We start from the raw sequence: 23313 nt of genomic DNA on the forward strand, positions 1-23313 counted from the left end.
ATACATAGTCACAACCATGTAAAACAATATGAATAAAAGGAGAAAAATAAGCAAAAATGTTTACATTTTGGTAGCAAGATTACGAGTGACTTTTATTCCCTATACCAGGGTTTGGCAAACAATGCCCCCCACACCAAATCTCACTGATTTGTCTGTAAAGTTTTATTGGAAAACAAATACGCACATTCACTTCCATATTGCCATTGCCCATGGCTGATTTTGTGCTACAAAGGCAGAGTGGAGTAGTTGTGACAGACACAAAAATATTTCCTATCTGGCCCTTTACAGAAAAAAGTTGCCAGCCCATCTACTTTCCAAATTTGCCATAATGAGTATGTGTTACTTTGGCAATCTTTTTTCTAAAAGGCCTATTTCCGTACCGCGAAGGGCCACAAAGAGCAGGCGAACAACGTCATGTTTTATCTTGTAACTGGGAGCACTAGAAGTTTCTGAGGGTGGAACATGATCTGACATGATGCCCACTAGTAAAACACAGAACATCAAATCTTTTAAAAGGATGGAATTTAAACAGCATGCCAGGCAGAGTCTGTGATTCATCAACAGCTGTGATTCTGGGCCACTCCTCATTTAAAGGGGAAGGTTAACTTAAGATTTGGCTTGTTACTGTTTTCCAACTTCCTCCTCTTACTAAGCCCTATGAAATGGCCTCCTCACTGTCGTAATGACCAATCAAATTGTTCCCTCCAAAGAAAGGGGGAGGCCATATGCAAATTTGTGACTTTTGCCTGGAGAGACCTTTGAAGGTTTAGGGCAGTATTCCTGGCTTCTGGAAGTCAGTCCTCCATTTTCCAAGCTTTTTCCTTTCTCCTACTTTTCTTTCCTGTTCTAAAAGGACACGGGAAGATAGATGTGACAATGGGTAAAGGGGAAGGAGGGACGGAGAAAGGCACAAAAAGAAAAGAATAGGAAGTGTCTGAAGTTTCCATCTCAAGAGCCCTCAAGGAGCCCCTAGGATCTACCCACCCATAGAACCTGGTCAAGACCCTAAAACCTGCTTCCAAGGAATAGGAGCTAACAGGAAGTTTCTACACTCACAGGCTTTCTGCGGGTTCTCTATGCCTTGACCACCTGCCCCAGGCCTACTTCCCTGGACTCGTTGCAAATAACCCTTTCGTACAAACTATTGTTTGCTCATTCTCTCAGGCATGAACACAGTGAAAGCATGGAAAAGTCTTAAGAGTAGTTTCCTTTCAAATAAACACACTCCCAGTCACCAGGATGATTAATCATCTACAGAATGAAAAACTCCAAACTACCGTAATTTCAGGTCTGGATGGAATAAAACCAAAGGAAATAGGTCTCAGGATGTGGTGTTTGTTGTTATCTTATTTTTAATTTTAAATACATGACATTTGGGGGGATTGCAGCAAATTGACGCTGTGAATTTCATTTGTGGCACCTCTGAAAACAGAACCATTCACATGTAAATCCGCTAGCTGGTTTTCAAAAATCTACTTATATTGTGTGTTATTGGTTCAGGAGAAAGGAGATACGAAACCCACCGAGGTGCTCAATTATTTAACAGATCATCCTTAACATTTTGTATTTTAACATATACCCACCACCAACAATTGTTCTCACGAGCTTCCTGAAACATTAAGCTGCACTGCTCTCCTTCTTCTAAATCAAATATAAGTAATTTGTTGTCATAGCAATGCTTCATCCCACTCCAAAATAGTTCAATACAGGCTTTGTTTCAGCAGGCAACTATCTATCTACCAAAAATTGGTCATTATCTTCTCTCTTCTTGACAAATGCCTTATTAAATTTAGCTGCCTGGTTTTACAGTTCTCAGGAGACTGCATTTCTGTGGCATTTTCTCGCATCTGGATGGGAAAGGAGCTCATAGAACTGCCTGGAAGCATATTACAGTTAAGTTGCTGGGTGACAGCCAATCTCACTAGTCATGATGACAACGATCCTTTGCATTATTACCCAGCTTTACAGTTTAGAGAGTGTTGTCATCCACTTCACTGTATTGTGAGGCATACTAGAAGATGCTTCCACATTTCAATTCCTGACATCAGGCGGGTAATTTCACTGTGCGTGCGCATCAGCAGGAACCTACACTTGTTCTCAGTCTTTCTTCTCGAAGCTTGAGTTCTGCTTTTCTACCCCACTGATGTGGTACAGAGTAAGATAATGAGGGCAATTAAAGAAGCTTTTGGAAATGTCAGTGGATACCATTTTGTCAGTTCCTGCGCAAAGGCCCCCTGAGAGATATTTATTAGCTGTTCTCACAAACACCCAAGCCCACACCCCAGAGCCAGTACCAATACTAATGCTAATCTCAGATTTGTAGAGCATGTTAGAGTTTACAGAGCAATGTCACAAAGAGGATCTAATTTGGACTGTACCTCTTCTCTAACCATCCCCCCAACACATATAAACACAGCTGGATCTTATTCCAGCGCTTACAAAAATTTATCCATTTTTAAAATAAAGGTGAATCACTGGTGTTTCCAAACCCAGTTCCTTCCAGCCTTGACCTTTATTTCATGCAGCCGTATTCTGTGGTCTCTAGACCTCCGCCCTCGCCTCCCCCGCACCCCCCCCATCATTAGGTTGGAATTTCTTTTGCACTACGCTCTTGTGAGAAAAGCAAATTTGAAGAATCAGAAGGTAGGGAGGGGAGATTCTTTGACATGAGCCAAGGTCTTTAAAAAGAAAGAGAAGGAGAGTGGGAAGATGGATTCCCAGAAACTTTCACTTTTTTAAATACATTCCTGTATTTTTTTTAAATTTTTACATTTATGATCACGTGTTACTTCTGTATTTCAAAATAAGTAAATAAAAGCTTGTTTTCAAAAATGAAGAGGGGGAAAAGAGCAGCATAGTTGCATTTAAATGAAAGGACAGCCAGAAACAGGGGGTCCTAAAGGGCTCACCTGCTCCCCCTTCTTTGAAATTCTCTGGGAGGAAAGGAGGCCCTAGTGGAGAAGGACCAGTTCAGAACGCTCAGTTAGGAAATGGAGTCAGAATCAGGGGTTGCCCTAACAGAGCCTGAAAATGAGATTTCACAGAACCATGTAGGCTCCAGAGCTGGAGCTGAAAAGTTCCATTCCCACCCAAATGTGACCAAATGTAATTTGTGTCTCTGTATGACTTCCAGCTTCATGTAGTCGGATTCCCTTAGAAAATCTAATAAAAGGTGTAGTCATTGCCATCATTCCTGTTGCTTGGTCCTTGTGAGCACTTGTCTCCCACACTTTTTTTTTTTCCTCCTGCAGAATGAGCAGAGGAGCTGATGAATTATTTAGAACCCCTATGCAACTATTATTTCAATTCCTACACACCTCACCTCTGTCAGGTGGAAGGGAAATGAGGACTACCCACATAATTACAGGCACTGAGCCGAAAAAAGGCAGAGAGGTAACGGGATTTGGGCCAGGTCCCACAGAAAATGCTAGGCAGTAGGAAGAAAAATGCCTAAGGGTCTGAAACCTGTCTGACCAGCCAACTGTACTGCCTTTAAGGCCCAAGAGAAAGAAAGCTCTCCTTCCCAACCTCTTGCCCAACCCAAAAGGAATAAGGCTTTCAAAACTGTTTTAATGACGACAAAAGCCTCTGGCACTAGAGGGTATGAGAGTGTTAATTTTGTTTGGCAAAGTCAAATTGCTTTAAGAATTTAATTCTATAACTGGGAAGGTGCAATTCTGATTTTAAATGTGTTTCTTCCCTGGAGCTCAAAATCCAATTTACCAGCCCACCTAGAGGGATGCTTTTGCTTTCACCAAGTCATCCTTATTAATCTATCTACAGGCTAAGTTGCAATGGGAACCCCTATATTGAACATTTGATCAATGGATGTAACAAAGAAATGTAAAAAGTAACCTACTACACCTAATAACCTAGCTTCAAAAAATACAAAGTAATGTTAATAGTACTAAAGGAAGAAATAGATAAATCCACCTTTGTGGTGGGAAATTTTAACAACTCTCCCAACCACTGACAGAGGAAGCAGACCAAAAAAAAAAAAAAAGGGGGGGGTAAGGCTGTCCAAGAGCAGCAAAATTAACAAGGTTGATCTAGCAGACATTGGCCTCATGCCAGGGCACAAAACAAGTCTCGACAAATTTCAAAGAAACAGACCACGCAGACTACATTCTCTGATCACAATGTTATTAAGATAGGAATCAACACACCAAACATTTCTAAACAAATGCTTCGAAAAAAAATTGTTTTAATCCTTCTGAACACCAAGGGTTAAGAAATCACATTGAAAATTATGAAATACTTAGAAACCGATCAACATAACAAAATACTATGTATTGAAATTTGTGGGATCTAGCTGAAGCAGTAGGTAGCACAAAATTATTAGCCTTTCATACTTACGGTCAAATAAGAAAGTCTGAAAATAAATGAGCTAAGCATCCAACTTCAGTTAGAAAAAGAACAGGAGATAAAAACTCAAAGACAATATGAAGGATAAAACAATTTTTAAAAAAATGAGCAGAAATGAACAAAATAGGAGACTAACGTACTACAGAGAGGATTAACAAAGCCCAAATTACTTCCTATAAAAGATAAATAAAAGAGAAAAGCTTCTGGTGAGATTGATTTTTTTGAAAAATAGTAAGTCAGTCAGAGAAAGACAAATACCATGTGATTTCCCTCATATGCAGAACTGAAGAAACAAAACAAATGAACAAAGAAAAAAAGAGACAGAAAACCAGACTCTTAACTATAGAGAATACACTGATGGTTGCCAGACGGGGGGGGGGGGGGGGGGGGGGGGGGGGGGGGGGGGGCGGACGGGGGGAGGAGGAAATAGGTGAAGGGGATTAAGAGTACATCTGTGTGGAGCACCTGGGTGGTGCGGTTGCTTCAGCGTGTGACTCTTGGTTTTGGCTCAGATCATGATCTCAGGGTCGTGGGATTGAGTCCTACATTGGGCTCCACGCTTAGAGCGCAGCCTGCTTGAGTTTCTGTCCCTCTGTCCACCACCCCCCACCCCTCCCCGCCGCTCTCTCTCTCAATAAATAAATCTTTAAGAAAAGAAAAAGAGTACACATATGTGATGAGCACTGAGTAACGTATAGAATTGTTGAATCACTACATTGTACAGCTGGAACTATTATAACACTATACGTTAATTATACTGGAATTAAAAAATAAATACAACTTTTTAAAAAGTTAGTAATATTATGAATGGAACGGGGGATATCTTTTTAATATCTGCAGTTTCTACAGTTAAGAGGCTTTTATTAATAATTTTAAACCAATTGATTTGAAAATGTAGACACGATGGTTACTATGTACATAGAAAAACAAACCACCAACACTAACTAAAGAAGAAATGGAATACTTGAAAATTCCTATTGTCATGAGAAGAACTGAATCAGTAGTCCAAAATCTTCCCACAAAGAAGACATCAAAGCCCAGATAGTTTTACTGGCAAGTTCTAGCAATCATTCAAGAAACAAATAACTCCAATCTCAAACGAACTATTCCCAAGTTAAGAAAGAGAGAAAGCACTACCCAATCCTTTTTATGAAGCTAGCATAAACTTAATACCAAAACCTGATGAGGACAATATAAAAAAGGAAAATGAGAGCCAGACTGATTCACAAACATAGTTGTAAAAACATCAAAGCAAATACTAGCAACCCATATTCAGGAGCAAAAAACTTAATATATCATGACCACGGTGATTTGGTTCCAGAAATGCAAAGCTGGTTTAATGAATCAATCAATGTAATTCGCCACATTGAAAGATTAAAGAACAAAAGTCATCTCAATAGATGAAGAAAAAAGCCTTTGATAAAAGGCAACAACCACTCATGACTAAAAAAAATGTAACAACTTAGCAAACTCAGAATAGAAAGGAACATCTATAGTCTGATAAAGGAGACACCAACAAAAAAATCTACAGCAAACATCATACTTAATGGGGAAACACCGAAAGCATATCCTTTAACACAGGGATCAAGATAAGGGCACCCACCATTGCCACTTCTATTAAACATTATACTAAAGGCCTTAACCAGAACAGTAAGGCAAGAGAAAGATATTTTGAAAAAGACAATGGCAGCAAAGAAAGAGACAAGGGTCTCACTATTTGTAGATTATGATTACCAACATAGAGAACCCAAAAGAATCCTCAGATAAATTAATGACCATTAATTTAAAGGCATTTGGCAAAGGTTGTTATACACAAAAATAATGAACAAAAATCCACTGCATTCCTAGACACCAGCAACTGACGATTACAATATGGAAGTTAAAAAAGAAAGAAAAATGACTACAGCCTGCTCAGGGTAGCTGGTGAAACCCCCGGGGTCTGGTGTCTAAATCCAGCTCCACCACGAGCTGTGTGACCTTGGGCAAGCTATTCAGTTGTTCTGTACCCTACCTGCTAGAATTCTGGTGAGGATTAAATGAGTCAATACATGTAAGGCACTTAGAGGAGCCTGGCACAAAGGCAGTGCTAAATAAATGCAAGCTGATACTATTAATGTGAAGAAGTAGTTAATAGGCCTATTACCAAGAGCTCAAAGGTTCTAACTATCGGACTCCAAGCCATCTCAGGGGTAAAATGTCAGGGAGCCACCTGTCACAGGAGCGAATGACACTCCCCCAGGTTTTCCCTAAGGCTGGGCACTGAATTCCCAAACTCCCACACCCAACACACAGCTCATTACCCACACACCCGGCAGTCTACAGGGCAATCAACAGAAGCACATGCCCTCTCTCTGGAGGCTTCTGCCCCAGTCTTACCGACTCTGTCACTGGCAGCACAAGTCAACAACTTCAGGCTTCCTGTGAAGACGCAATCCAGAGTTCTCGATGGCTACTTTTCATCATCAAAAGAAAAAGGCAAACCTCGGCCTCTTAGTTCAGACTAATGCCAGAAAGCCTTTGTGAGGTTTTAAGAAAAGCTTTTGGCTACCAGCTCCATTTCTTGGGGGGAAGGAGGAAGACAGACCAAATATTTTGAACACCTACTATGAACCACACACTTTTCTCCGGGCTTCACAAGAACTCATTTAATTTTCTCCATAACCTGGTGAGGTAGATGGAATTCTTAGCCCCATGTTATTAGTGAGAAACAGGGTGACAGGGATGTGACTTACTAAAAGGCACAGAGCTCACGAGTGATAGAAATCAGCTTCAAACCCAGATCTGTCTGACTCCAAAGCCCTCCGCCAAGCTCGAAGAAAAGGAAGAAGAGAAACTAATTCCTGAACTGGATGAGGGAAGTGGCACTGCGTATATGAAGCTATGGATTTCGATTCTCCTTTCGAAAACAGAGGCCAAAATTAGAATGGGAGTGCAAATAATCATCATGAGGAGAGAAGTCTGAAAAATCAACAAACCAGCAGGGTATCCAAGCGAGTGTTTGTGATGTCGCTGGGATGACACGCTGGTGCCATTTCATGGCATGACTGAGCAATATTTTAAAAACCCACAGAAAGACTGCCATTTTGCCAAACCTGTTTCTGAGAAGCCAGGATGTTATGGCTGGAACATATACCCCATATGCGCTGACCCAGACCTGGGTACAAAGAAGGTAAAATCAGTAAAATCGGTTTTGAATGCCACCGGGTCGTTAGCTCCTTCTGAATGGCAACCCTGCTGGGCTAATGTACTTGACCGCCCACAAGTGATGAGCATCCCAAGCACTTTAACCTGGGGCCAGGAAGAGCAAGGCTCATGTATGTGCAGCTCTGATCACGTACCGCGCACCACCGCCATCACAGCCCACCTGTCTGCCCCCAGGTAAACAAGTTTGTTCCTCCTAATGGTGGTTCCTCATCTGTACGGACGGAAGGGGTTGCTGTACGGACGGAAGGGGTTGGCTCTGGGGGCAGCCTTTCAGAGCCCTGCCTGAGCCAAGCGGATACACACACCATCCCAAATAAGGGCCTCCAGGTTCGGGAACACACTCACACCACACTCCCCAAAAAGAGCATAAAAATATTTTTAAGATCAAAGCTACCATTCCAACTACGGCATCACCTAGACCTTGTAGATTATTAATCTTAGGGGCGCCTGGGGTGGCTCAGTCAGTTAAGCGTCTGCCTTCGGCTCAGATCATGATCCCAGAGTCCTGGGACTGAGCCCTGTGCTGGGCTCCTTGCTCAGCAGGGAGTCTGCTTCCCCCTCTGCCCTCTGCCGCTCCCCCTGCTTGCGCTCTCTCTCTAATAAATAAAATCTTTAAAAAAAAGATTATTAACCTTAAGTGTTCTTGACTACAAGGTGGTTTTTTTTTTTTAACAACAAAACAGATAAAAGGTAAAGTGCACTAGACCTAGTTATTGTCTATCTGCTTTTAAACTCTGAAGGGAGATAGGGTTGCATACAACCTGTTATTTAGATTGCTTCTTTCCTAGAAACCACTATCTTCCAAAGCCCTCTTGCAAAATAGAACACAAATCCTAGTAATTCTAACAGAGCAATAAAATATGAGCACCCCATATTTAAGTGACCTGTTACCAGTCTTCATTTGATCTTCAGAAATACTCTGAGACTACAAGGCCTGAAATTAAATAATAACCACTATAAGAAAGCTAGTACTTTTTAATGTGGGTAACTGAAAAGAAACTATTTCTTCATAAATTCCCAAGGGAACACAGAACCAACGTGTTACTGCCTAAGCATGGCAAAGCCATTTGAGGTTAATTGATCCATCCAGGAAGCTCCTGGGAGCATCATTTGATTCTCCCCACTTTTGCATTTCTCTCCATGATGCATTTTGTCCTTCATTCAGTTCTCTGATTTCTCCAGTCTGCCAGGAAGTGAGAAATGAACCAAAGTGTCACGAAATGTCAGAGCTGGAAGGGAGCTCAGGTATCTGGTCCAACCCTCTGTTTAACAGATGTGGAGAATGAATTTGACAGAAGGGAAGTCACTTACCTGATGTGGCAGGTGTCCTGACACAGTGTGCCCAACAGTGGAACAGAACTGCATGCAGGACTCTTCTCACTAGTTAGTTCTTAAATGGGTTTGCAGAAAATTGGCAGATCATTCTTCATCAATACAAATGTGTGTGTACACACACACACACACACACACACACACACACACACACACACACCTGGTAACCTCTTTAAATGAGAGGATCTCTTACCCTACTAGTTAACACCACCAGCTTGTGAGTCAGCCAGACCTAGGTGTCCATACCCGCTTGGGCACTTTCTAGCTGTGTGACCTTGGGTATGTCACTTAACTTCTCTGAATCGTATTATCCTCACCCATAAAATAGGTGTGCCAGTAAGAGCATCAATCACACAGGGTACCCGGCCCACTCTAAGTGTTCAGTAAATATTAGTTGTGACTATTACTATAGCCTGGCCCACCAGACAGCCCTAATCCTGTGAGTGCTGGGAGAGGGTGCTGAGAAGAGCAACCCAGTATCTCTCTATGTTGAATTACCTACCCCTGACTTTTCAGAGAAGGCCCCAGACTTGGAAGTGAATTTCTGATTTGGAAATGGATGGGGAACGGGGCTAAAAGAACCAGCCTGATGTTGGCACCACTGGGAGCCCACCCCACTGCACTGATTCTCAGGTGCACACATCAAACCATGCACTTCCTACCCCTCGGGTACATTTCACAACCGGTTTACCTTAAAAAGAACAACAGAGGGACACCTGTGTGGCTCAGTCAGCTAAGCATCTGCCTTCGGCTCGGGACATGATCCCGGGGCCCTGGGACGGAGTCCTGCATCGGGCTCCTTGCTCAGTGCGGAGCCTGCTTCTCCCTCTGCCTGCCACTCCCCCTGCTTGTGCTCTCTCTCCCTCTCTCTCCCTGGCAAATGAATAAATAAAATCTTAAAAAAAAAAAAAGAACTGAGACAGAAAAGTCATAAACACACTACGTTTGGGAAAACCCCCTAGAAAGAGTAGAAAAGTGCCATAATTAGACACGGGGGCCAGGGTGGGAGGAGAGGGCTTAGATAGAGTCATAGAGTCACTGGCCGTTTCAGTAAAGGGAAAATTAGCCATCTTTAGGCCTCTTGAGCCTGAGCTAGAATTCCAGGGGTAACCAGTGCTGGCCTCCCCAGGCAAGGCTTTAGGAAGGACTCAACATCAGAGCCCACCCCCCCCCAGCCCCGCGACTGTGAGGAAGCCTTGGAAGCATAAAGCACAAAATGGAAATCCCATTCAAGTTCTCACATGGGCCATTAGGTTCCCTTGTCCTTCAAACAATGCGCAGAACAGTGTAATAGGACCACGGAGGGAGGCAGCCATTCCCAGGCGGCGTGACCTTGGGCAAGTGGCTTCCCGCGCTGGGCTTCTTTCCCTAGCTGCAAAATGGAAGGCTTGAACTACAGGCATTTGGAAGGGCCTCCAGCATTTTCCTGCTCACCGTTCTGCACCGATCCTGCCACCTATAAATGCAGTGATTAAGACTATAAATGAGCCTTGATAATAAGCTCCCTGGGGAGCAGAAACCATATCGGCTATTCCTTGTGTATCCCACAGTCCCCGATATGATGCGAGGCCCAGAGTAACTGCATAACAAATGGTGAGTGATACCAGTTCGCTGCGCAATACCTGGCATAGCAAAGCTTCTCCCATGCCGGGCAGTGCTCCTCCAGCCTCTCTCCCACCAGACTTTTCAAAGAGGTCAGATTTTCCCATTCCTGGGCTTTTAATAAAAACAAGCATTGCATAAGAAAACAAAGCTCCTTGTGACTTCACGTGACAATGATTAAACACCTAGGTGCCAGGCACCCTGCTCTATACTAGAAAAGGGGAAAGCCAGGGCCCCGGGGCTGGCGCTCCTCCTACAAGCTGTATGAGTCAGGGCAAGGCAATTAACCCAGCCCACCGTGAGGCCCGGTAAGTGCAGCAGCTATTACCAAGGAACTCCTGAATCTTAGGGCGGCCAGCGATTTCTCCCAGGCAGGCTAGCAACTATGCAACGGGATGAGCACTTTACTAGCTATCACCCACTTCAGTCTCGGAATGCATTGCATCCGGCCATCCACGCTAGCCGTGCCTCACCTGGGCTGCCCGTCAGGATCACTTGAGGAGCTTTTTAAAAAAGGCTGATGCCCAGCCCCTCCCCCAGACAATTATATAAGAATGGGGTGGAGGGAGCAGGCGCTGGAATTTTTCGAACGCTTCCTTAGTGACTATATGGCCTAAGTGACTTCCTTAGTGACTGGATGGACTCCTGGCCTCCCTCCACTTTCTCCGCATCCACTTCTAGCCCCAAACCCAGTGACAGGTCCAGCAGATAGCTGGACTCCGAGGCCTGCAAGGGGCCCCAGAATTCTACCTCCCTCACTCGCCAGACTGTTCTCTGAGCCATAAGAGAACTCAGTCAACGTGGCAACATTTCTGGCAACCAAAACTTAACCGAAAGGAGGCTTTCTTGATCAACCCTCAGTCAGAGAAGGCAATTAGCTTGTCCAGTCCATGCCCCAACCATTCCGTTTACTGGAGGCTTAATTGGCCTGACATCTCATCTTTTTTTTTTTTTTTTTGGAAGCTTCTCTACTCCTCTGACACTTAATTTGTCCCTTCTCCACTGCCCTACTCCCTGCCCCATACTGATGCTTCTCACTCCCTCTGCAGCTCAGCGCCCAGTCTCTCCCGGACCCCACTCCCACCTCCACCCCCACCCCCGCCCCATTCTCTCCCTTTCCCTCTTGCCCCATCTCTCTCTCCCTCCCCACCTCCCCCCCCAATGTGGTGGGGTTTGCATTTTAATTCCTTCTTAATCAGCCTCTGCCCACTCTCCGCCACTTCATCACTATTCTTTTCCCCTCCTTCCTCCCCCTTTCAGCTGAACCTCCTGGCAATGGGGTAGCTGCCACCTTCCAGGGGTCGGTCATCTCTCCGTGCCCCCTGCCTCGCTCGTCCCAGCCCCACAGGCAGCAAGGCTTCTGCGGGCACGGCCTCCCAAACACATGATGTCTTCCACGTTGCCAAATCTTCTCTCGTGAGCTGGCTTCCTTCATCCACTGGACCTCTTCTAGTAAAACAGTTCTCCCAGGCTGCCAGTCATCTCCTTTCTTTAAAAAGTCTTTTTTTTTTTTTATCTTAACTGCACAAGAAATTTGTACTTGCATCGAATCCACACGACACAAATGTATTAAGTAAAAAGTGAGAGTGCCCCCCTTTCCCCAATCACTCAGGAGTAAGCACCATCTGGTGCCCTACCGACTGAGCCAGCCAGATGCCCCTGCAACTTATTTTGGTTTTTGTCTTTAATTTTTAACAATATATCATGTACATCTTTCAAAGTGAACGCAGAGGTTGGGCCTCCCCTTTAAAAGCTGTGCAATACTCCACTGGCCAGTTTTGCTATTCTGCAACGGGTGGGCTGATTCCCAATATTCTCTATTTACCAACACTGATACCATAAATGTCCTTGTATGCAACGCCTCCCACTCCAACATTTCTAGGTGACTATTTAGAAGTGGGTGGGTAGCTGGCCACAGGACCAGCCTGTACTCACCAATTCCAACCGCCCTTTCTCAAGGCCTCCTGGGTCTCCCCCTCGTGGCATCACATGGCACAGGGGACCCGCTCCTGCTGCCTGAAACTCCTTCCACTTCCTGGATGACTCCTTCGCCGAGTCTTCTCTCTGCCCCACAAAGCAGGCAGTCCACGGAATACTTTTCTTCCTTCTCTTCCCTGACTGGCACGACGTTCTCAGTCTTCTATCTCCTCCAGACAGCTTCCTAAATCGACATTTCTAGCCCCAACCACAGCTCAACTGCCTGCTGGCCATTCCAGCCTCGAGGTCTCAAGCCTCGGAAACTGAACAAGTCCCAGAATGAACTCATGACCCTTTTCCTCTAAGCCTCAGTTCCCTCATCTGAAAAATGCAGGGATTTTTTTCCAAATTAGGAGTCTAGTAGGCACTAGATGCTGTGGGGGATACAGCAATTCATAAAAACACAGGCTTTGCATTCAGGGAACACACACTCTAAGGAGCAGGAAGATACATAAACAATTATGTAATACAAGGCAGAATTAAATGCTAAAATAGACAAAAGCAGCTAAATCTGGGGTGGAGGCTTGAAGAGAGCTTCACAAGAGGCAGTGTTTGGGCTGAGCCTTGAATGATGACTAGCATTTCAACAGGAAGAGAAAAGAGAATATTTCTGGCTGAGGGTATGGCATGAACAGAGTATAAACTCAGAGAGGCACACATGGAAAAAGAATGTACTAGAGGATAAGGTTGGAGAGAAAGACCATAGGTGACCCTGAATCCTATCATCATAAGGAGTTCAGGCTTTCTCTAAAGAGTTTATCTATTTGCCAGCCCTAGTCTATGTGCCAACTCCAAACGATTGACAGTCGCTGCCTAAAATGCTATGCTAAAAAGGATGTGGGACCTACATGGCGACTCACTGGGAAAGCATGCCTATGAACGACTGGCAAAAGCAGCTCAGGGCACCATAAGGAATATGCATAAGACGTAAGGTAATAGGGAGCTCTCGAAGGCTTTTGAGCAATGGAATGCCATGACCCAGCATGTGCGTTACCTGTATCATTCCGGCAGCAGCGTAAAGGATAAACAGAGCAGGAATCAGTCGGGAGGCTGCCATAGTAAGCCAGATGGTGATGGTGATGGTGATGAACAACCAAATGAATTAGGGCAGAGGAATCAAAGAAGAGACAGATGGAAGAGATGATAAAAGACAGAACCAAGACCACTCTGACACGGTGATGATGCAAGGGAGGAAGGGGGAGGAATGGAAATGCGCCCCGGTTTCAAGGGAGTTAACCGGGGTCACTAGACGGCCTGCAGTGCCACCAGCTAAGATAGCAGCATTGGGGGAAGAGTGTAATTGCTTTTCATTTCAAGTCCTCAAACCACTTTACTTGAGGTGCATGACTCTCAAGCGCCCTTGAGTACACTGGGAGGGGAAAAGCACAGTACTCGTGGCTTGATGGCCTCGGCATTTTTATAAAATATAAGACTACCGGATCACCAAAGAAATATCCATCAGTTATCTGATCCTAGGGACAATGGGCAAATAAACCTTTGAATGTGCATGCTCTCGAAAGATAATTCCTCCCATTGAGCGAGTGCTTTCGATTCACAGACCTTATTTCCCATGTTTCCCATGCTCACCCTATGAATTAGGAAGGGCAGAAATCATCCCTATCCTACGGTGATAACAGCCATTACTCGTACTTATGAAGCACCTGCGGCGCACCAGACACTCTTCTAAATACTTTACATGTAGGGGCGCCTGGGTGGCTCAGTCGGTTAAGCGTCTGCCTTCAGCTCAGGTCATGGTCCCGGGGTCCTGGGATCGAGCCCCACATCGGGCTCCCTGCTCGGTGGGGAGTCTGCATCTCCCTCTGCCCCTCCCCCTGGCTCATGCTTTCTCCCTCTCTCTCTCCCTCCCTCTCTCTAATGAATAAATAAAATATTTAAATACTTTACATGTAGCCATGCATTTCATTCTCACAAGAACCCCACAAAGTAGATACTGCCCTCCCCATTTTACAGAGAAAAAAAAAAACAAACAGTCCCAGAAATGTCGCTGAACCTGCCCAAGGCCTTGACACAGCTGGAAAGCAACAGAGCTGGGATTTGAACCTGGCCAGTCTGGCTCCAGAGCCTGCATTCTTAACTACCACACTCCACGTCTCATAGGAAGACTGAAGCACAGAGAAGTTCCCCTGACTAGCCGCCACTCCTAGGTTCCATCAGCCAGTTAGTGATGAATTCTGTAACGGAGGCCCAGGGCTGGCTTCTATGACTCTTCATTGTTTACCAACCTCTCCCACTGAGCTGACAGATTACTTTGATCTTTTCCCTCTTTGCCCTTTATCACCCCTGCTAGCCAAGGTTTCTGAGTCCTGCTCAAACAACACAAGATTTCTCTTTCTCTACTGCTGGGTGAGAACAAAAGTCCAGCCCCTTTCGTGCTGGACTGGTTAGGGGTGGAAGGAGGCCATGTGTGGCATTAGTGAACGGGGGAGTCCGGGAGACTCGGCTGTGCTTCTCTTCAGCTGTGCTTCTCTTCAGCTGGGTGACTTTGTACAAATCGCTTCACCTCTCTGGATCTCGATTTGCTCATGCAGAACAATGAGGGAGGAGGTGAACCAGACGAGTCCCTGGGGTTTCCTTCGGCTCTGACTTGGCTCCCGCTCTGCCATTTTTGGCAAACCTGAGGAAGGATTGCTAGAATACGTTATACGGTATCTTTCGTCAACCAAAGGGGAAAGCGGTTAGAACCGAGGCAAAGGAAGAATTAGATAAAACAAAACTGACCTTTGTAGAAGGCTGTAAATGAGGTACCGTACACTTAGCGGTAGGTACACTTAGCACCTTGCCTGGGGAGGAAACTGTGCTCACAAATGTTACAAGGGTTATTACTGCTATTAACTTTCAGAGAGTGTACAGAGATGATGGAAAATTCTAGTGAGATCTCTCTCCTAAATTTGACTCTTTTTTGCCCACTTGACTCTGGTCCGGAATTTATATAGTGTTTAAAAGGTCTGGGCGGGCGGCAGGGGGTGGGGGAGGGGCAGCTACAGGAGCTGAGGCGCCAACTGTCCTCATAGTGATGGACAGTTGTGACTAGAGAGCAAGAGCCCAAGCCCAAGGGGAAGGTAAAGAGAAAATTTCAGTGTGAGGGGCCAGGGTTAATCCTCAGTTTGCTGAGAACTGTCTGTGGAAGGCGGGGGGGGGGGGTGATACAAAAAAAAAAAAAGACAACAACAGGTGCAGACCACAGAGTACTCTACAAATTGTTTTTTCAGGACAGACCCAAAGCGGGGAGTAAGAAACTTGGGAAGACGATCCCAGCCTGGAAACCAGGGACACCACGAGTGTCCATCTGAGCAAACACAGCACCACCGGCTGTGAGGTATGGCTAAACACTCTGCCGCGTCAGGAGCCCCTACATGGCAGGCTTCACATTCTTCTCCAAGAGTCCACTGCAGCCTTAGCCCAAAGGACACCCCTGACCTCCTGTGTCCAAGCCAGCAACCCCACCCCACCCCCCCCAAGAGCCCCACCCGGGGAGGACAGCCCCCGGGGCTGTGGGGTGGGGGAACAATCTGTTCTCTTCCCTCACTGGCCAGAAACCTCTCAAACACAGAAACATGACCTTGGCTTGGTGCTAAGCTTGCAGGGTTCTTCTGAGAGCTGAACTGGAAAGTCCAGCGAGGTGCAGTGAAGGTGAAAGCAGCCCCTCTCCTCGGGGTGCCCCGCTCTTCCTTGTGGGCCCGGGAGCCCAGGAAGGAGGGAGAAATGCCCACTCGACGCTGTAGCCAGCAGCGGCAGCAGCCCAGGGGAGCAAGTGGAAAAACGCTGAAGATAATAAGGCACTTAGGCACATGACCCTCAGCAACATTCCTCCAGGGCTCTGAGAATAAAGGGCACTGACAGGCACACACACACATTCAAGTGCCTGGAACTTAAAAAAGGAAACTCTTAACAAATGCAAGCGGACGAGGAGCAAGTGGGGATACGAAGAAGACCCTTTGTTGCCATCTCCCCTAGGTCCTGGAACGAGTGACCTTCCATTTCTGAGAGCTGCTGTTTCTTCGGATTGCTGTTTGTTTTAGACAGGCCCTCCAAGCCAGCTCCAGCCAGGGAACCAGGATTATTACAGAAAACATGACCTTAGCCTTCCCAATTCTCTCAACTCCAAAGCTAAGAAACTGCCTATTTACCCACAATGCTTGGGAATATGCCCGGAGGCCTTCCAATGGCCTCGAGGTGGGGGGTGTCCAAGGGGGGAGCCACCCCCCACTCCAAGGCTGTGAAGTCATATGACCATGGCCTTGGCCCCGGAAGGCTGCACTCAAAGGCAGCTTAACCCCCAGAGCAAAGGCAGTTCTGAGTTTAGCCGGTCTTGAAAATGTGAGAGGTTAACCATATCCTGGAGTTATCATGATTGTCTACTTTTTTTTTTTTCTCCTGTCCATTTGCTGACAGGTAAGGCAAGGCACTGGTCTACTTGAAAACCCACCTTCGTCCCAGGAGCTCTGGGAGCAGCCCTCTCTCCTCTGATAATTACCGAACCCCAGTAACAAGTGGCACTTGAAAAAGTTACACTCCCCTCAATCAAAAGGAATTAATATAAAAGAAAAAGAAAGAAACGCACACACCTGTCTCTGTCCACCCAGCCAAACCACTCCTCCCATACAAGAGGATCAAACACTCACTGGTTTCCTAGGCTACCAATCTCAAGAGAGTTGGCCCCATGAAGTCAGCCTAGTGATGAAGAGCAGCCCAGAGGTCCCTGGAAAGCCAAGCTTCCTACCAGGGAAAGCCATCCTCCAAATTCTTCAGCCAGGACTGGGTGATTGCAAGTACTTTTCAAATTGCCCAGGAAGCTGTCCTTAGGCCTTAGGCAGCCAAGCCACTCTGCCCCAAGGAGATTACACGGGCGCTAACATCATGGCACCAGTATTTTTGCCCACGACGTGAAACGAAAATGCCAGGAGAGCTTTTCTTAGAGGAGCTTCTTAAAACTGCCTTCCTGTACCTAATCCTTATGGTCTTATCCCCTGTGAGCTTGGGTGCCTGATGTTGGCTGGCGGTTAAGATTTGAACCCGGGCCTTTAGCACCCTAGAGTCTGGGCTCTCACCCAGTACGCCCCAGCTGCCTTGAAACACGTCGTAGTAATACTGTTACTATGAGAAACTTGCTGGCATCTATCGCGGCTCCCAATGAGCCACAGCTTCCCCGAAATGCTGGACGTATTTCAGTAAATCCTCACAACAACCCTAGGAGGTAGGTACTATTATTCCCATTTTACAGATGGGCGAAACTGAGGTTCGCCGCGGGTCAAGTAATACATTACACATCACGTGGTGAAGCGGCTCAAATGCAAACCCGGGAAATATGGTCCAAAGGCTTGAGCTGCTTGGCTGACCTTACATGAGGAAAAGGAGCATCTCTAGGGCCCTGCTTCCTCAGGCTCCCTGCTGTGCCCCAACTCCAAACGTGCAGGGACCCAGCAAGAATGTGGCAAGGAAAGGCCAATGAGGAAGCCTGTCTAGCCCTTCCGTGTCAATTCGGATTAGATTCAGCTAGGACAAGGGGGTCAAGACTCTTTCCAGAAGCCTCTCCTCACCCCCATCTTCGTCTCCACCCGACTTCTGAAGAAAGGACCTCACATCCAGCAGCCTCGGCTACTGCTCTGCCCAGAACATCTAATAAGTGTTTACCCAGGGCTCCCAGAGCCATAGTTAAGGGCCTTACTGTGCAATCTGGCTCTGTGCCTTATTTAATCAGCACCTGAATGAAATGTCTCTTGGCTAGCAACAGCCAGAGCACAGTCAGTCAGAGTCTTTCTGCAAACACAGCTGGTCGATTGGCAAAGGCGATTCAACACGCAGGCAAAATACACCCTGAGTTTATACCACCACCGATATGTGATAGAGACGGGGAGCCTGAAGGCATCGGGACGGAATTAGAACGGGCTCGCGCTTCCTGCTTTCTCCTCCAGACAATGTTGCTTCTCCCTCTTCCCCCCACCTAAACACCTGCCCACAGGGCAGAGCTGGGACCATTTTTGCCCAGCAGGCCAAACCTCTCCAACCTCCTGGCTCCTGCCATCGATTCCCAGCCCTGAGAACCTCCAGGCCCGGGACAAGACTCATCCTACCTTCCTCCCTCTGGCATTTCCTCCAGCAGCTACTGGAAAGGAAGCACGGCCAACTGAGAGATGCCCCCAAACCCTCCCCTTCAGGATCTCAAGCTGGCAACGGGTCCGGGTCCCCTGACATACCATGCACTGACAGATGTGCAAGCCATGCCCTGTTTAGCTGGCAGCCCTTTCCCTGGGAAGGAGCTAAGTAAACAGAGGGGACTGAGGCCCAGAAGAGGAGGAGTCCTCCCCGAGCCTTCAGACTGAACTGCTACATCCAAGCGTCTTGCAAGGAGACTTCCCCTGGGGGGGGGGGGGGGGTCAGCCAGTAGGGTGGCAAGACAACCCCCATTCTTGGGGAACGGGGGGTCAAAAACTGGGCAAGGAACATGGGAAAGGTCACCTGCTTGAAAACACTGGGACGTACCCCGCCAGTTTGAGACCAGGTTAGGGTAATGAGGCCCTTTTGGAAAAATCCTCTCTTGGGGTGCGTGGGTGGCTCAGCCAGTTAAGCGTCTGCCTTCGGCTCAGGTCCTGATCCCAGGGTCCTGGGATCGAGTCCCACATCAGGCTCCTTGCTCAGCAGGGAGCCTGCTTCTCCCTCTGCCTCTGCTCCTCCTCCTGCTCGTGCACTCGCTCTCTCTTTCTCTCTAATAAATAAATAAAATATTAAAAAAAAAAAAAGAAAAATCCTCTCCCCCACTCCCGGTTGGGTCTATGAGCCATTCATGCTTCAGTATGAATCTCTTCAATGGAACTGCTTTCTTCTTCATTCCCCTGTGGATATCACCTCCACTGACGGAACGGGCATTTTTGGACTGTACAAGGGATTGTTGTGCAACCTGGATTATTCTGGAAGAGGGCAAGCTTGGATGGGATGGGCTGGGGGAGAGACTTGGAAGCAGGGCAGGAGGAATAGGAAAGAGAAAGGCAGCAGGATAGCATCACATCGCATCGGTTTGGTTCTGCTGTGGACCCTAGTCGGGGTAGCAACCATCCCGTGAGCCACTAAAAATTATCTTCTGGTCGCAGGTGGGATACCTGCTAGCTCATTTCCTGTATTCAATGCCTGCTCGCTCTCATCAGTGTTCTTTGTGTCTGTCCTTGACAGTGCAGGCCCTCCTTGGGACAGGACAAAGAACACAGTGCTCCAGCTCATGAGTCCCCAGCTGAGCACCGATGAGCAACTGCAGTTGTCTTATCAATGGCGCAGAAATGACAGAGCAGTTCTGGAGTTTTATTTGGTTTGCCAAGGGAGAAATAAGATGAGATCCGCCTCTGATAATCACCTGCGAATGACTCCCGGTTACAGTCAAAATGCTTTCCTGTCCTTTGCATATATCATTTCCTATGCCTAGAACTCCCTTCCTTCCTGTGACACGCAACAAACACCTACCCATTCATTCCCTCGTGTTTACTGAGCACCTACTATGAGCCAGGCCCTATTAGAGGCCCTAGAATAGAAAACAAGACAAACAAGAGTCCCTGCTCTCACACACCTGTGTCTTCTTCATGAGCCAGCTCAAAGGTCACCTCTTCTAGAAGGCCTTCCTTAATTGCAGTAGGCAAAAAAAACAAACACAGAAACAAACAAACAAATCCCAGACCCTCTGTGCTCTGTGTTTTGTTCAAATCTGTTTCTGGTACCGGTACAATTGTTATTTGGTTGCACTCCCTCCTTTTTCATCTAAACTAAGCAACATGAGGGGAAAGAATGTTTCTTAATTATCTTTGAGTCTCCAGCGGCTGGCACAATGTATCACACACAACAGGCATTTGATAAATAGCCACTGAAGGGTCGCAAGAATGAATAAATTCCCATGAGCGTTTAAAACAAGTGTCCTGGAGCGCCTGGGTGCTCAGTCGGTCGGTTAAGCGACCGACCCTTGATTTCGGCTCAGGTCACAATCTCAGGGTGGTGAGATTGAGCCCCACATCGGGCTCCACGCTGGGCGTGGAGCCTGCTTGGGATTTGAGATTTTCTCTCTGCCCTACCCTCCCCCCTTTAATATAAATAAATAAAATAAATAAATAAATAAATAAATAAAACAGGTGTCCTGCAAACAGAGAGTTAGCAAGCAATAACTATTTGTCAATATCTCCTCCCCTTGGTTCCCAAAGATCTTAGAGACTGCGAGGGAGGGAGGGAATGCAGAAGGACTGGAAGGTGATGGTGGCCCGGCTGAAATACTTCACAGTGACAGAACTTCCAGTCACCAAACAAGCCACTGGAATGCTAAAGCTACCTTAAAATCGACCTCACAATAACTTGGGGCCCTGCACTTTTAATTGCAGCCACATTGTTTAACACCTACATAAACACTGTGGCGCTGCCAAAGGGCTAAATGCCCTGCCCACAGGCCACCCAGATTCACGCCAGTCAGGATGAGCTTCCGAACCAACTTGCCAAGCAAAACTTTAGCTACGAGATAATGTCTCTCAACGTGGGCTCCAAGGCTCACCGGTATCAGAATTACCAGGGAGCCTGTAATAAATGCAGATTCCCATCCTCGCCCTCCACCTACTCAGACTCGGTGGCGTAGAGAGCCAGGCATGTGCATTATAACAAGTTTCCAAGTGCATCTTTCACAAAGAAAGTTCCAGAATCACTTCTCTCCCCACGCATAGTTCTCTACACGTCCACTCTGCCAGTCGTTGGCAGAAGAAGGGGCACCTAGGATGAGATATTCTCAAGTTAACAAAAGATACGTAAGACCGTGAATGCGTTAACTCGATGAGGGGGAGCCCTTTCACAATACGTGTCTACATCAAATCCTCACGTTGTACGCTTTAAGTACCTTACAACTGTGTCAATAACGCCTCAATAAGGCTGAAAAAAATATGAAAGTACAAAAAAGAAAAAAAAAAGATCTGAAAGAGCAGGAGAAGTTGACAAACCTGGCTCTTCCTCCAGAGGGTATTTCCAAGAGGCGCAGTGACAATGAGCTACCCACAGAAAAATCCAGAAAGAGATGGAAAGTGAATCACTAGCCTAATATTTCTTTAATTTATAGGATATTAAGGAAAGAAAAGAAGAAAGTAGGCTCATCCAGATGTCTGCCAAGGGATTAAGACCAAGATCCAACAGCATAATTTCCTCACTAGGATGAAAGCGAGCAGATACTTTGGGCAGAGAGCAGGCTGTAGCTCTCATGACTGGCTCTTTGTGATGGAAATTCGACAAAAAAGTTGTGTGTGCTGGCGCCGAAACCACCTCTCTCCTCTGGCTATTTCAAAAAAACAGACAGGAGATTCTCCTAACAGGCACAAGAGACACAGGAGTCCTGCCCGTCAGACCTCAAGGGAACATAGACAGGACCACTGGAGGGAAACAAAACAGAACCAAAAAAAAAAAAAAAGGGAAGGAAAAACGATAGCTCTGTCAGTCGGTCAGTCAGCATTATCCAGGTACACATTAAACAACTAATGTACACGTCCAGTATTGTATTAAACTCTGCAGGGAGTTACAAATGGGGAAAAAAAAAAAAAAAACACAAAACTACTCCTTTCCACTAAAGAAAAATGTGTTTGCACTAACAGTGGAGACCGAACAAACATGCAAAAACAAGCCAAACATAAAATTACCTCAGAGTATACAGAGGCATATGTCAACCAGCCAAATAGTCTGAGGAATGTTCGGAGGGTTGAGAAAGGAAGACAAAAGGTGTTACCAGAATGACTGGAATAACTGGACTCGGGTCCCGGTCATCTGGAAAGAAAATCTTCACGAGGATCTACAGCGGGGAGGAACATACACACACGACAAATCCGATGACACCGATGATGAAGTTGGCACATCTACGGCAAAGGCGCAAAAACCTAGGGAGCCTGGGGATCACCCCATGGGTAGGAGCCAGCGACGCACTGGTACTTGAAAGCAGGAACCGTGCTGGGTTGTATTAGCAGGTGCTGGGTATGGACTGGTAGGAGGCGCAGCGTCCAGTTTCAGAGGCTGTATGTTAAAAGGGTATGCAGGGGCGGGCCGGGAGCCAGAGGAAAGCAACAGAAATGCTTAGAGGAATGAATTCCAAAAGCTATCAAGAAAGGCGCAAAGGAGTTGAGGTTTGTCAGTTTCTGAGTTTGAGGTAAAAAGAAAAGAAAAATATATATATATATATTGGTCATCTGATCAGCTCTGCCCAGCTTCTCTGTTTAAGTGATCACGTAGTTACTCAGAGGATTAAAATGCTCTCCCCTTCCACACGGCCGGTTTCACCAAGAAGACGGAGACAGGAAAAGATGAGATAATTTGCTCAGGTTCCCATAGCAAGCCATGAGCAAAACTGGCATCATAAGGTTCAACCCCAGGGCCGTCTGTGGGGTGTTTAACCCACCAATCCATGCCACTTCTCTTTATAATGGACGCCCCCAAAAGACTGTAACAATGGAAGATGGAAAAATTCTCTGCAGATTTCCTTGGGAGAGAAATAAAACAAACTAAAAAGGAATGTCATGCCTCACTGCTGAGGCCCATATAAACATCATCCTCTTGTGTCCCCCTAGACTGATGACACAGGACATGGTCCATCTGATAAGCTGTCAGCAGATGGCAGGATCCCTCATTGTACCCATTTACCCACCGATGTCAATTCCAAGCAGGAGCCGTTATCAGTGCTCCAGACAACAGACGGGGATGAGGAGGTGTGGCTGGTCTCAAGTCAAGGAGTTGGGCGGGGCGGGGGAGGGCAGGTTCACAAAAGGCCTAGTTCTCAAATCCATCAGGTCCTTCTCTAGAACAAATCCATCATGGGGCGAACGG

At 46.4% G+C, this 23313-nt stretch overlaps 1 protein-coding gene across 7 annotated transcripts in view; it reads right to left on the reverse strand.

Moving 5' to 3' along the window:
• The window catches only part of TMEM164 (transmembrane protein 164), a 161416-nt gene that overhangs the window by 132528 nt on the left and 5575 nt on the right, over positions 1 to 23313 (reverse strand). The window contains exon 1 of one of the 7 annotated variants that reach the window (XM_088028684.1): positions 12439 to 14301. The exons of the other annotated variants lie outside the window; for them this stretch is intronic. Coding sequence (XP_087884810.1) covers positions 12439 to 12489 — 51 coding nt within the window. The 5' untranslated portion in view covers positions 12490 to 14301. Of the gene's footprint in view, positions 1 to 12438; positions 14302 to 23313 lie in introns of those variants that run through there. 7 annotated transcript variants of the gene reach the window in all.

Source organism: Eumetopias jubatus, unplaced genomic scaffold, assembly GCF_037043125.1.
Source record: "Eumetopias jubatus isolate StellerSeaLion01/CBP00866 unplaced genomic scaffold, mEumJub1_p1.0 scaffold_11, whole genome shotgun sequence".
Classification (NCBI taxonomy): domain Eukaryota; kingdom Metazoa; phylum Chordata; class Mammalia; order Carnivora; family Otariidae; genus Eumetopias; species Eumetopias jubatus.